The sequence below is a fragment of the Mustela nigripes genome, chromosome 3, assembly GCF_022355385.1.
Source record: "Mustela nigripes isolate SB6536 chromosome 3, MUSNIG.SB6536, whole genome shotgun sequence".
NCBI lineage: Eukaryota > Metazoa > Chordata > Mammalia > Carnivora > Mustelidae > Mustela > Mustela nigripes.
Genome location: NC_081559.1, coordinates 13,760,840 through 13,776,426, shown reverse-complemented (window position 1 = coordinate 13,776,426; position 15,587 = coordinate 13,760,840). Strand labels below are relative to the sequence as shown.

Genomic DNA, 15,587 nt, shown 5'->3' with positions numbered 1-15,587 from the left:
AGACCTACAACATAATATAAATCCTACTTAAAAAATCAGAGGTATGCTCACTGTCCCTACAGTATTTACTATAACCACTGAAGATCAAACTATCATAACCAGCTTTCAAACTGTTTTGCTTTTTCATGCTTGGGAGCCCACTTTTCCCGTCTTTCCACTTTCATCTCCAGAGACTCTACCCCCTGTGAGAAAGTTTTCTAATAAAATACATACACTAAAAAGAAATGTCATGTCCTCATTTCTGTTGAAATTTCAGAAACAGAAACGTGACTAAACAAAAACATGGCAGGATATACATAGTGTTAACAGATCTCTGGGTGGCCAGGTTAAAGCTAATTTTTATTATTTCTTGGGGTTATTAATTATTTTCTACAATGAACAGGCATTACTTGTATGTATCTTGTCCTGATAATCACATTGGAAATAAATTATTCTGTAGCAGGGGAAAAAAGATCACATATGAGAACTTACAACAAACAACTCAATTCAAAGGCTACGCTTTATAGTTTCTATGCTGTATGGGGAGGTCTGACGAGCAGGCACAAAAAACATACTTACCTTTATGACCCCTCCTAGTTTAGCATCAGCTACAGCCAAGGGTTCATGGGCTTCTTTTACTATTTTCTTCAGAACTTTCTTCAGCTGCTTATTGATTTTGCCCTCCATCAGAGCTGTGAATGCTTTTGGGAAAAAGAAAAAACAAAAGAGTTAACTCTCAAGTTTTTTTAATGTTAAGAACTTCAAGATCTCATTTAAACTTAAAGAATAAAGGAAAATAAGCATTTCCTTTCAAAAACTCTGAATTGAACACTACTTCTAAAATGAAATGATAAATGTAGGAAACAGTGAAGGAGTTAAACATTCCAGTCTCTTCCGACCTTCCACTCTCATTTCAGCTCTAGAACCAGAAGTTAAAAGCAGATCCAGCATTCCTTATGTCACATGAAATCTACTCTTGAATCCAGACAGAACTGGAATCATAAAATATTAGAAACAACCTATCTTGGAATGACAAATAGATTCACTCTCCATCCAGTGTCACTGTAGACAGACTGGCCTGATGCTCTGGGAAATATACTAAAATCCTGTCAAGCCTGTGATAAAGAGGAGGGTATTCATTTGAAAGGTCTTGCTGCAGTATAAACATGCCTGAGTGGAGGCTTTGCTAATTCCAGATCCAGATACGGCATCAGGCCTCTGCTTGTAAACCTCCAGTGATGGAGAACTCACTACTCAAAGGCAAGCTATTCCATTTGGGACTGCTTTCATTTTTGGCAGGTTCTAAATCTGCAACTTTGTTAACTCTCACCCTTCCTTAGGCCTACACTTAGAATCTCCCGGACCCACATGGGTTAACATCTCTTCTGCTATCTGTCGGAGTTTGGGCTGAATTTAAGTATGCCTTCCAAGAAGAAGTCAGCCCCAATTTCGAAGGCCAGGCAGTTAATCCTTAATCAGCCAAGTACCTTCTCTTTCTTCCTGATCACATCTCCATCCATTTGAGTTGTAAGTCCATTTCATCTATTATCTGGGAAGATGAATGGTGAGGACAAAAATCATCTAGCTACGACACAGCTCTTACAGAGGTTGCCACATTCTAAGAAGCAGAGTCTCAAGCTACTTTGTTAGGTTATACCTTTGATATACCATATTGTACAACACTGACTCCCTTCTATCTAAGTTTCTATCTTTCTAGTAAAAGATGCCAGAAATGGTGACAAGGTAAAGGGGAAACTGAGTCTTGTACTTTACTAGCCACTTTTCGGCATCCCCTAGTAATCCTTCCACTTCATCCAAATGTAGGCTGGTACCAAATTTTTTCTTTTTCTTTTTCTTTTTTTAATTTTATTATTTGTCAGAGAGAGAGAGATAGTACCAAAATTTTCTACAGTATTTGGAAGACTTGCAACTTGAAAATTCAGACTGTGAAAATAAAGTTCTCCATACAAATGCATATCTGAACTTCTACGACCAATGTAAATTTTTTTTTTTTTTTGGAAGATTCAGAGAGAATATGAAAGCAAGAAGACTCTGCACAGATGCCAGCCAGCTCCATCTCATAACCTGAGCTGAAACCAAGAATTGTATAGTTACCAGCTGCACCACCCAGGTGCTTTAAATTCTTTAAGGAAAGGGGTGTGTGGGTGGCTCAGCTGTTGGGTATCTGCCTTCAGGTGGACATGATCCTGGGGTCCTGGGATCGAGCCCCACATCAGGCTCCCTGCTCGGTGGGAAGCCTGCTTCTCCCTCTCACGTACCCTTGCTTACGTTCCCTCTCTCACCGTCTCTCTGTCTCTGTCAAATAAATAAATAAAATCTTTAATTCAACCTTTTAGGGCGCCTGGGTGGTTCAGTGGGTTAAGCCGCTACCTTCGGCTCAGGTCATGATCTCAGGGTCCTGGGATCGAGTCCCACATCGGGCTCTCTGCTCAGCGGGGAGCCTGCTTCCCTCTCTCTCTCTGCCTGCCTCTCCATCTGCTTGTAATCTCTCTCTGTCAAATAAATAAATAAAATCTTTAAAAAAAAAAAAAATCAACCTTTTATTTTCATCTTTTAATAGTTTATTTATTAAAGTAATCTCCACAGCCAACTGGCACTCAAACTCATGACTCTGTCAGGTCATGATCTCAGGGTCCTGGGATCAAGTCCCGCATCGGGCTTTCTGCTCAGCAGGGAGCCTGTTTCCTTCTCTCTCTCTCTCTCTCTCTCTGCCTGCCTCTCTGCCTACTTGTGATCTCTCTCTGTCAAATAAATAAATAAAATATTTAAAAAAAAAAAAAAAGAAGATATCTCAAACTCATGACTCTGAGATCAAGAGTCACATGCTTTTCCACTGAGCCAGCCAGGCACCCCAGAGACTTTTTTTTTTTTTTTAAGTACGCTCTACATCCAACAAGAGGCTTAAACTCATGACTCTGAAACCAGAAGTCTCATGCTTTATGGACTGAGCCAGATATTCTTGATATCACAACCCATCAGACTGTTTCTTAGGGTATGGGCTTTTAATTATAGATTATATCTATAATCTATATAATTATAGATTATATCTATATCTATAGATTATATCTATAATATCTATAATTATAGAAATTATAGATTAATATCTATAATCACTCAGTTTGGCATCTGTTAGATCAAAATTTCTTTGTAACAGGGAGCAGGAAGGTAATTCCCAGGAAAGACTGCTCTCTTAATACGGTGATATTGGAGTTTCTGGTAAAAATAGATAGGAAAAGGCCGATTCCTGACAGAGCTCACTACTTTCATTCTTTTACCCAAAATATCTATGTGCTAGACTCCAGGAATTTGATGGTAACAGCACAGTCTCTGCCTTCACAGAAGGTAGATGGGGGGAGGGCTGGAGTTGACTTCAAATTCTCAGCTAGCATGGCATTTGGCCATTTACCTTACCTTATTTTCAGGAATATCAAGAGCTCAGGAAGAAAAGGATATATCCCTTGAGCCTCAGTTTTCCTATAAATAGTGTTTAACATTTACCCCACAGGGAACATTTTTGAAATCATGAGTATAAAACCTAACAAGTACATGATCAATACATTACCTATTAATAGCAAAAAACCTGCTTCATGTCTGGAGAGAATTTGGTCTATTTAGTAAGGACTATTTAATATACCTATTTATTTAATCTATCTATTTAATATATGTCAGAAATATCTCAAAAAGGATAAAAGAGATAATATGCAAAAAGGAATTCAAAAGAAGCCACTTGGGACCACTTTATGCCTCCACTTTACAACTCCAGCAGAAGTTCAAATCACAGTCTTTGTGAATAATGCCCCCCAGAGTAGGAGAAGAGTAAACACAATCTCACTTGGGGTCTTAACAAATTCTACCCATAAAATTCTAGAGCTGTGATAAACAGATCTTTTAAAAAATTCTCCAGGCAGGGGTGCTTGGCTGGCTCAGTTGGAAGAGCAAGTGACTCAATCTTAGGGCCGTGAGTTCAAGCCCCATGATGGATGTAGAGATTATTTTAAAATAATAATAATAATAAAAAACCTCCAGACAAAAATTATCATAGTTGTGCTTTAATGGTTCTATGAGGCTTTAATTATTGACTTAACCGATAAAGCAGTCCTAAAACTATTTTTATTTTTTTATATTTTATTTATTTATTTGAACTATTTTTAAAAATTAAAAAATTGGCCCCATTTTTGGGTCTTCTTTCAGCTACCCTACTGCTAATGTTGGGGGCAGCCCATTAATATTCCAGCATGTTTAATTACATTCCTAATTTTTACAAGAGAATTATACCCTTTTATTGGGGCTGATGAACAAAATTATTTGGGTCTTTGAAATTCCTAATTATATGCCATATTCTTCCTTATGGTCCTACATTTTCAAATTATACTGCCAAGCAGTTGGCTGATTTGATATATGGAACTTAAGCAACTGAAAAATCCATATATCCAGTCTTCTTGTTTTTCCTAACGTTAAAAAAACAAACAAACAAACCTTGAGAGTCATCCATTCTTATGTCCCCTTCGGATTAACTCTTCACCCTAGGTGTAGTTTTTGCATTAAAAACCAAACCAAACCATACATACAAAAGCCTACTAGGTTTCCTAAAGCTTTTAATAATAATGTGGGTGGCTGCACTAAAAACATACTTTTAGAGAGCTGCTTTATTATTACTTCAATTGTGAACCCTAGCTATTCTCAACTTTACCTCTGGATTAAAATTATCAGAGAGCTGTGTACTTGACTACATTACCTTGGTCCCTTGCAGAACAGCTTTTACTGAATTGTGCTTCAGCATTATGCTGTTGGTTTCCACAGGGAGATCAATTTAACCACTTCTCACCTCTCATCACATGGGAGGAACAAACCCTATGGTGAAAAAAGCTAACTCAATGTTGTCTCAGTGGTAGTGACGAATTTGAGTTATATCACTTAAATTCAATTCCAGAAAGAATGCATCATTGACAACATTGAATAAGGTTAACTCAGGCAACTGAAGCAAATAATCTTTTGATAAGGATAATCAACTGACAAGATTGAAAACAAAACCAAAAAAAGCTAGTCTTTCACTTTACCTGCTAATGCTTCTGCTGTATCCTGAAATTTCTCAAAATGTTTTAGCTTTACTCTAGAAGGAAAAAAAGAAAAAAGTTACAAGGGCATATTGATTGGGTAGAAGCCACGTATTTAGGAAAAAGGTTTTGGATTGTTTCCGAAACACGTACCAACAAAATAAACTTTCCCATCACTAGGCATCGGGGTGCAAAGTTAGGTAAATTCTTGAAACAACCAGTATCTCTAAATGTTAGGTGAGTAATGTCTGGACTGCTGCAGAGGTTATAGACTTTGAAGGAAAATGACCAGCAAAGAGGTTTGATACCACAACCCAACCACAGGAAAGATGCTGAAGCTTCAACATAACCTCTGCTGCTTATAAAGCTGGACACAGATCCTTGTATCACACAGAAAAGAGACCTTAGAAAAGGTATTAAGAGTCCCTCCTTGGGGAGGGTATGTGCTTTGGTGAGTGCTGTGAAGTGTGTAAACCTGGTGATTCACAGACCTGTACCCCTGGGGATAAAAACATAGGTTTATAAAAAATAAAAAATTAAAAAAAAAAAAAAAAGTTCCTCCTAAGTCAGGAATCTCAACAACAGTGATTTGTCCATCTAGTACAAAGTCTGTTAAGAAATAGCTTATCAGGACGCCTGGGTGGCTCAGTTGGTTGGACAACTGCCTTCGGCTCAGGTCATGATCCCGGAGTCCTGGGATCGAGTCCCGCATCAGGCTCCCAGCTCCATGGGGAGTCTGCTTCTCTCTCTGACCTTCTCCTCGTTCATGCTCTCTCTCAAGTAAATAAATAAAATCTTAAAAAAAAAAAAAAAGAAAAGAAAAGAAATAGCTTATCATCGGGGCGCCTGGGGGCTCAGTGGTCTAAGCCTCTGCCTTCAGCTTGGGTCCTGATCTCAGGGTCCTGGGACTCAACGTCTGCTCTCTGCTCGGCAGGGAGCCTGCTTCCCTGCCCCTTCTCTGCCTGCTTGTGATCTCTCTCTCTCTCTCTCTGTGTCAAATAAATATATAAAATCTTTAAAAAAAAAGAAAAAGAAAAAAGAAAAGAAAAGAAATAGCTTATCATCAAATCTGATTCCTGTTACCCTTATTTAGCCACCTTTCCCCCCATGCAGGGTATATGCAAGGTAACACCATTTTATATTGAAACAGAAATATACAATTAATTCATAATTCATTGTTGTCTCAGTGGTAGTGACGAATATTTGAGTTAGATCATTTATATTCAGTTCCAACAAGAATACATCATTGACAACAATGAATCAGGTTAACTCAGCCAAATGAAGCATACAGCTCTTGAAAAAGAAAAACTAGTCTTCTATTATACCTAAAATAGTGGTGTTTTAAGGAAGATTTTCTTACCTGCCATGAACAAAAACCCCGGGCGGCAGCGGAGGGGGGGGGGGCCCTTAAATACACACTTAACAATAATACAAAGATTTTAGGAAAAGCAGTAATTTCATCTTATTCTGCCTCACTTCACCTTTCTGAAGTAGCAGTTCATCTCTCTCTATGCTTGCATAAGAGCATATAAACAAGAATCCTGCAAAAATGGGATCCCCTGATACAATCATTCTGAAGCATGGTTTCCTCAGTACACCACTGACCTCTCTCCAAGTCAGTAAGAGATCTACAGATACATTACTATTCAATGATCTCACCACTTGGGGCCCCTAGCCAGTAGAGCATGCGACTTTTGGATCTCAGGGTCATGGGTTCCAGTCCCACACTGGGTACAGAGATTAAACAACAGGGGTACCCGGGTGGCTCAGACAGTTAAGTATCTGGCTCTTGATTTCCATTCAAGTCATGATCTCAGCGTTGTGGGATCAGGCCCCACGCCAGGCTCTATGCTCAGAGTCTGCTTGCCCTTCTCCCTTCGCTCCTACCCGCCCCCACTCACAGGCTCTCTTTCTCTAAATAAATAAAAATCTTAAAACCACCACCACCACCACTAACAAACACCAACAAAATGTTAACTGCTAAATTCTTAGTTTCAAGATGGCTTACATTTTATTTGCTTTCTCTGGAGTTTCAAATTCTTTCCACAAACTATCAACCTCTTGAAGTTTCTTCTCATTCAAAACCTGTAACAAATATTTAAATAATTTTATTCAAATGGGATACTTAGGCATACATAACTACACACTTCAAGTGCAACTGCATATGTAAAATGAGTGTGGAAGCTATTTTTCTCATTGAAGTAACAAGGAAGTTTTCTTACCCACCATAAAATTTTGGTCAAATTAATACTGAGTAACTGAATAGAATTCAGCTGAGGTCTTTGATGAAAACTTCCTATTTTGAAGGAACCACTAACCCCTTCACAAAGTGTCTCATATTCACAGAACATCAAAAGACTTCTTTTGGGGCACCTGGGTGGCTCAGTGTGTTAAAGCCTCTGCCTTCGGCTCAGGTCAAGATCTCAGGGTCCTGGGATGGAGCCTGCTTTCTCCTCCCTCTCTGCCTACTTGTGATCTCTCTCTCTGTGTCAAATTAATTAATTAATTAATTTAAAAAAAAAAAAAAAGACTTCTTTTGCCTGCTTTCTAGAAATAAGGAATAAGTTTTATTTACTGCTAATGGAGTTCTCTCTAAAACTAAGTTACCATCCATTTTAAGATAGATCCTGTTGTAAGGAAACTTAAAAAAAAAATTAAAAGGGGGGCACTTTACAAAAAAGTCATTAACATTTAGGTATATATATTCTTTAAGGCTTTTTGACTGTCAACATTTTATTTACACATACCTTTAGGAATCATACTATACCACTTAGCATAACATGGACACCATTCTAGGTTTTAACAACCTAGAACTGCACTGTATGAATATACCATCATCTTATGCCCTTACAGATGTTCAGGGTTTTTCTAAATTTTCCGTATTCTCCTTCTGAAAACAGTTTTGTATGTATATATGTTGTACTTCTATAAGACAGATTTTACTAGAAGTGGAGTTAATTAATCACATAGGAAATGCATTACTTTACATCTGACAGATGCTACCAAACTGCTTTCAAAAGAGTCTATTAATTTCACTTAAATCAAGAATTAATTATACTTATTTCCCTATACTCCAATCAATACCCAATGTAGTAAGTAAACTGCCTAAGTATTACACAGGATAGAATCAATTCTAAAATGTACTTCCCCATATTTAACATTCTTAAAATTGGGATGCCTTATAATTGATGGGAGTAAGTTTAATTAGCAGTGCAAAATAAGAGCATATTAAATTGGGTGAAATGGGGCACTGGAGTGGCTCAGTGGGTTAAGCCTTTGCCTCTGGCTCAGGTCATGATCTCGGGTCCTGGGATCAAGCCCCGCATCAGGCTCTCTGCTCGCCAGGGAGCCTGCACCCACACCCCCCAACTGCCTCTCTGTCTACTTTTGATCACTGCCTGCCTCGCTGCCTACTTGTGATCTGTCAAATAAATAAATAAAATCTTTAAAAAACAATTTGGTGAAGTAAGATGCAAGTAGATATTATGCATATCTTCTTAGGGGGGAAATTCCAGCTGATAAAATTAAAACCTATACTGATAGACATTTCACCAAATCTGTATTATCACAGAATATTTACACAGTAGGATTTACTGCCCAGTTATAGTCTACTACCTATTTTTGTGATAAAGCATGAATACAACACTACAAGTTGCACTTAATTTCTGTCAGGCAAGTGTACCTGGAGGATTTTAAGGATCTGTTGTGTTGGTTAAATTCAATCACACACAGCTGAAATGATGTATTTACAGAACTTGAGAAGTTAGTCAAATCGATTTTAGCCCGGTATTGGGCTCCCTGCTCAGCGGGGAGCCTGCTTCTCCCTCTCCAGCTTCCCTGTGCTTGTGTTCCCTCTCGCTATCACTCTGTCATAAATAAAATCTGAAAAAAAAAAAAAAATTACAAGCTGGGGCACCTGGCTAGCTCAGTCCACAGAGTATGCAACTTCTGAACTCAGAGCCCCATGTTGTGCAGAGTTTACTAAAAATCTTCACACATACTAAAAGTTACAAGCCACTAACAGTTCTATTTTGCCTATCCTGAAAACTTTAGAATCCAAAGACATTCCTCATGAATGCACTGAAACATTAATTCAGTTATTTTCTGATAAAGGAAGTTCACAGAACAGTACTGGTTTTTGGAAATAGTTTATTCAGAGAATCCACTAACCATATCCAAAGTTCAGGAACTGTTGAAAGGATATGTACCAAACAGGGGATATGACTCATGAATAAAATTTACATTTTTTCCTAGTTGAAAAACAAGTATATTTGTAGATAACATTTGGGTAACAATTGGCATATTCAACAGATATTATCAGCATTCTTAAAGTAACAAAGGAAATGTAATGGAAACATTCATGACTACTCAAAGGTCTCCAAAGACACTGTTATGGCAAATAAAACCTTGGCACTCCCAATTGTGCTACAACATACCTAAGAGAAATTACCAAAAGAGACAGTCTGAACAAAATATAATTAGAAATAACTGCTACATTTCCTGAAAAATATGCCTCAAATTTTAGTCATTCATTTTCACACTAAGAAATCTGAAAACATTTGTATGTAAAGTTCATATTTCAGTCCATTTTGGATTAAGATGGAATTATCTCCACTTCCAAGCAGAAATGTGTAGTTATTGACACTAAAATCTTAAGTACAGCAGCTACCGTTTGCTAGTTTTAATACTAGTCTTTATCTTGTCCATACTAGAGAGAGCAAAATGGAGTCACTCCTGTCAAGCAGTAACTTCTGCCAAGCAGTGGCACAAGCAACCAACGGCATTGCAGCTAAGACCAAATACTGCCGAACCAGCACCGGCTGAGACCCACTCAGAAACTATAACCAGCAGAAACAGAGGTTTGCTAATCAAGACTGAATAAATCCCTTTTGAAATCAAAGATCTGCACAGCAACTCAACAAGACCTTTTTAATCCTCTCACATCTGACCACATCAGAGAGGTAGCTGCCATGGGACACACTGCACAAGTGACCTCTGAACAAAATATAGATTGTCTGAGGTGCCTCGGTGGTTGGGCATCTGCCCTCAGCTCAGGTCATGATTCTGGAGTCCTGGGATCGGGTCCCACATTGGGCTCTCTGCTCAGTGGAGAGTCAGCTTCTCTGCCACTCCCCTGGCTCACCAGCGTGCACTTCTCTTTCTCTTTCAAATAAATAAAAATCTTAAAAAGAAAAAAGGTCCTCCACTGCCTGAACATAAGCAACTAGTGCTATGAGGTGACCTGGACCAGACCTAGGCCTTATTTCAACTGTGCAGTCAAAGACTGCATTAACTTCCTACCTCCAATTCCCCTTGTTGTCTTGTTTGTTGTGTTTGTTGAGCTTTGCTGTGATGTGTAAGCCAAGTTATGCAGGTAGTGAAATGTCATCATGTTTGGAGTCCTGCATTATAATCATACTAACTTTGCTTTGAAACTGAATAAAGCTAACATGGGGGGGGGTGACACTGTAGAAAGACACCTGTGTGCGCACCTTCACAGTGAACTCCTGACACATATTTATAGATAAAACTAAATGTGCAGCAATTTGCTTCAAACAATGTGGGGAGGTGAAGGGGAGAGATGGCCCACAAAATGGGTCTGCTGAAACTGAGTGATGGTGTACGTGGAGGTTCTTTATCATCTACCACTTGTCTCCTTGAAATTTTTCAAAAAAAGAGTAAAACACAAACACAAATGCATCCACAGCATGCCAGATATTCTTAGAGTATCTTCCTCCATCCCAGACACGCATGAAATTTATAGAGGAAAGAGCACACTATATCAAAAGTGTCCTTAAGGGGCGCCTGGGTGGCTCAGTGGGTTAAAGCCTCTGCCTTCGGCTCAGGTCATGATCCCAGGGTCCTGGGATCGAGTCCCGCATCGGGCTCTCTGCTCAGCAGGGAGCTTGCTTCCTCCTCTCTCTGCCTGCCTCTCTGCCTACTTGTGATCTCTGTCTGTCAAATAAATAAGTAAAATCTTAAAAAAAAAAAGTGTCCTTAATTTTCACTTAACTGCTTACTTTGAGATTTCCTATGTTTTATCTAAACATTCAATGCTAAAATGCTAACTTTTTAGAGTCACTCCTCAAGTTTTAGGAAACTTGAGTTGTATAGGACGACCTGGAATAGTTTCAAAAGCGAATTACTCAGAAAGGAACAGACTGATATATGCAACATGGATTAGCTTCAAAAGCAAGCTAAGTGAAAAAAGCCAGACACAAAAAAACTATTACTCTATTTACATGAAATTTTTAAAAATGACAAAATTATACAGCAAGTAGCTGCCTAAAAGCTGGGTCTGACTGACCTACAAATGGTCAGGAGGTAACTTTTTAAGAGGAAGTATTTTAAAACTGGATTGCAACTTGCACAGTTGTACAGATTTTACTAAAATGTACCAAACTGCACATTTACAATAGTGGGTTACACAGTATGTAAACTATACCCAATAAATGAAGCTGGAAAAAATACTGCTCAGTAATCTTATTAATACATAAACTCTGGTATACACATTTAAAAAAATCTCTTCCTCCAGGTGTGAGGAAATGAACACAATACTACACCACATGGCTGTACTACACAATGGGACTACTGAAATTTAAATGAATTAAACTAAAAATTGATTTCCACAGCTCTACTAGCCAAATTAGAAGTGCTAAATAGCTATGTACATAAAATGCTAAATAAATAGCCAGTGGCAATCATTTTGGGCAGCATAGCCACAAAAGGTCTGGGTAAGTAAAACTAAAAGATGCCTCATGATACAATGGACATAAGCTGAGTTTTTACAATACCCTAAAAATATTAACAGTTCATTTAGTATTGTCTTTGCATTCATATATAACCTTGTTAATATCCAGTAATTTTTTACAAGCAAATTAATTCTTTGTAAATCACTCTGTATATGTGCACATATGTACACTAGATCATGATATAAAATGTATTCCTATGGCCTGAGGTTAAAAGTTCTAAAATTAAAAAAAAAAAAAAAAAGTTCTAAAAATTTCTGAAAGCATTCCCACTAAAGCATAAATTTTATGCAACCAAGTTTTAGACCCCAGCATTCTGATTATGGGAAACAGAGCTAATAACCTTGTACGAGAGATCTATTTTTAAGGTACAATTTATACACCATAATAGTCACCCTTCTAACGTGTACAACTTACTTTTCAGTATATTTTCAGAAAACTATGCAACCACCAATTCCAGAACATTTTCTATGTCTCTATTATTAACAATTAGTAACTGCTATTAACTGAAATATTTGGAATCGAATTATTTTACCAATGTATTCAAGCCTTTAGTTATTTCTCTATTACGTTGCTTAACCCATAAACCACAACTCAATAATTTTGAACAGTAACTTGCCAATGGATACCATTAAAAACTGACAGAATACTCCAGACTTATTTTCTGGAGAATACCCTTCATTAAAAGAAATCAGTAATTCACCAAGAGACACAACTGAATCTTTTATGACCCAGGTTTAAAAACCAGACAATTGCTAAGCCAATTCCTTCCTACCAACAGCAGCAACCAGTGGACCGACTGTGCAGTTGTGCCTCCCTGTCTTAGTGCTGGACAGTATACTTACCATCTACGTAGAGGATAAGTCATCCACACACACTAATTCAAAATATGGATATGAATATGTTGGCTAAGAAAATTTTGCAGGTGCAGAATTCTACTTAAGAATTTAGAAAAGGGGGCGCCTGGGAGGCTAAGTGGGTTAAAGCCTCTGCCTTCCGCTCAGGTCACGATCCGGGGTCCTGGGATCCAGCCCCACATCGGGCCCTCTGCTTCCTCCTCTCTCTCTCTCTGCCTGCCTCTCTGCCTGCTTGTGATCTCTGTCTGTCAAATAAATAAATGAAATCTTAAAAAAAAAAAAAAATTTAGAAAAGACTGCAAAAAGCTGGTTTGTGAAAGTAAAATCAGACACACTCCCAGGCTCTAAAGCCTTTTACAGTCCCTTAAAATTTCTACTACTGCAATTACAGACAATCCCAATGAGAAAAAATAAGCAAAGCTAGCTTTCGGCTTTTATTAGTTTATCTCTTAAAAACAGTAAGTAATGTAACAAGTGCAAATGGAAAATATTTTCAAATGTCTAGGGGAAAAAAGCTTAAAGAAATAACGTCAAAAGCTCCTCTAAATCAACATTTTGGAATGCTGATTCCATATTTTCTGCACTCATACCACATACATAGTTTTTTGATGCAAAGAACCATACTACAGACATTTTATCCAGGATTTTTACCTTAGGAGAGTGAAATGAAAATTCTGTTTTTCGTTGCTACATTTGTAGAGCTCAGAGGAGTGCCTGGCACATGGATAGTACTGTTTATCTCCTCCTTTAGAACATCTCAATAACATCCGACCACACGAATGCCCCATGGTTCAATCAGTTCTGGGCTGATAAAGTCTTTAAGTTTCAAACTTTCCCTATTAAGACAACCATATCTCAAATTGATTACCATCGGCCAGGGATTTCTCCCTTAGGCCTGAAACTTAAAATGACGATTGCATTTCCACGTCTAAGTAATACCCCAAGTTTCACAGCCCAAACTGGACCTTTTTAGTATCTTCCCCTGGAGAAGCCCCCCTCCAAAACTTCGTTTTTTCTCTTCCCCACCATCAGGTACCCATGCAACCCCAAACGCACATTCTCCATTGATCAACCAATTGGTATTTGTTTCCCTCCATACCAACCTCGATCCAAGCAATTTCATCTTGTTTCGATTAATACAAAAATATTCTTGTTTCCTTTCTTGCCCCTGTAATCTGTTCTCCATAGAGGAGAGCAACTTCATTAAAAGCCAACTTTATATCAGGTCATTCCTCCGCTTAAAACCTTTCAAACATTCCTCAAAAACACTCAGAATAAACCCCAAACTCCATACCTTTACCTGTGAAATTCCGTAAGCCTCCTGCCCACCCATCTCACCCGGCCAAATCCGGAACACAGAACCAGGCGCCCAAAACGGCGCGGCCACGTGTTCACCGAAACACGCGCCTCCCAGGCCCAAAGCCCTCTGCTGATTTTCAGAGAAAACGGCTCCCACGCGACCCTGGGCAGTGTCGTCCTCCCCTTCGTCCTTCCTTGTCCTCTCCTGTCCAGCACAAGCCTTGCCCCTCCAACGGTTCCACCTGCAACTTACCTTAAAGATGGCGTAGCCGACGGACGTTTCGAATAGCACCAACATGGTGAGGCCGGGTCAGGGGGCTGCGCGGCCCGCCGCGGCTCTGTACCAACGAAAACACACCAAACTTTCGGCCCCCCAAGGCCTGCAAGGCCGCAACAGGCCGCGCACAAATGCGCACGCCTTCTCGCGAAGAACCAGACCACGCTGTCCAAACGTTCCAAACTCCACAGTGTGCAGAACGCCGGAACGCGCTTCTCCTTCTCTAGGGCTTCTGGGGTATGACGTCACTTCCGACAGGTAACGGGACGTCGCTTCCGGTTTGTTCCCGCCGACCGGGTGGGACGGGGGAGGAGGAAAAAAGGAGAAAGGAAGAAAATGTCGCGAGATTTCTTAGGGACCAAAGCGTGCTTTTAAGCGGTACGGAAACCTAAAGGGGAAAAACTTTGCTTTTTATTATTTTTAAAAATTCCTGTATGTGATATATTTTACCATGAGAGAAATGCGGAGTTGTTTCGTGCGTTTGCCCAAAGCATCTGAAATTTGGGAAATGCTAGCCCCTTAATTTTACTCGCTGGATGGCGCTGCCCTGCAGTGAGGTTCTCAGGATGACACCATGACTATCCCCGTACGTGCGAGCAGGGCGGGCGATTCTTTTCTCTCTGGCCAAACTGGTTTTTAGCACAGATGTCTTTCATGTATATGAAGGCCTCTCCCATTTTTGCTGCAGTGATTCCTAGGGTAGACATTTAGGCTTTACGTCCTAGTCTTAGTGGAATTGGCTTTTCTGGGACTTTTCAGTTTGAATGACTGACTTAAATACCTCAATTATTCCACAATGGGAGCGAAGTTTCCTTCCTCACTTCCCAGGCCTTATGTGCGGATTGTCTGTAAACATTAAGCTGCAACCTGCTGAAAGTTTTGAAATACTAAGTAACTTGATTTTTTTTCAAGCAGCTCTGAAACCTAGGATCTAGAGGAATGAAAATCCTGGACTGAATAACAGAAAAGATGAACATGGGGAAAAAAAAAAAATCAAGGGGTGGGGGAATCTAGGGTACCGACCAGAGCATAGTTGATTATACCGGTAGGATTCGGCGTGGTCAGGGAGGCAAAAGAAACCAAAATGGCTTCACTGGGAAAAGAAGGGTAGGTGGGCGAAGTGGAAGCCCTGCGTCTGTTTGTGGTATCATATCATTTAATAAGATACATCTTTTTTGGTCTAGTTTACTTTTTTTAAGATTTTTTTTTTTTTTTAATTTGACAGACAGAGATCACAAGTAGGCAGAGAGGCAGGCAGAGAGAGAGGAAGGGAAGCAGACTCCCTGCTGATCAGAGAGCCAGATGTGGGGCTCGATCCCAGGACTCTGGGATCATGACCTGGGCCGAAGGC

General features: G+C 39.3%; 1 protein-coding gene and 2 non-coding genes across 3 annotated transcripts in view; all 3 read right to left on the bottom strand.

The window, feature by feature from the left end:
• Window positions 1–14,478, bottom strand: part of NOP58 (NOP58 ribonucleoprotein) — a 30,467-nt gene extending 15,989 nt beyond the window's left edge. The window contains exons 1-4 of the mRNA XM_059393220.1: window positions 14,213–14,478; window positions 7,063–7,139; window positions 5,058–5,110; window positions 559–680 (exon numbers count right to left, since the gene is read on the bottom strand). Of these exons, the coding sequence (XP_059249203.1) occupies window positions 559–680; window positions 5,058–5,110; window positions 7,063–7,139; window positions 14,213–14,257 (297 nt within the window). The 5' untranslated portion in view covers window positions 14,258–14,478. The remainder of the gene's footprint in view (window positions 1–558; window positions 681–5,057; window positions 5,111–7,062; window positions 7,140–14,212) is intronic.
• LOC132014806 (small nucleolar RNA SNORD70) lies at window positions 4,871–4,957 on the bottom strand. Its single transcript, XR_009403443.1, has one exon. It is a non-coding gene; the product is annotated as a small nucleolar RNA SNORD70 (small nucleolar RNA).
• On the bottom strand, window positions 6,226–6,314 carry LOC132014805 (small nucleolar RNA SNORD70). The gene has a single exon (XR_009403442.1). It is a non-coding gene; the product is annotated as a small nucleolar RNA SNORD70 (small nucleolar RNA).
• Window positions 14,479–15,587: the final 1,109 nt, after the last annotated feature.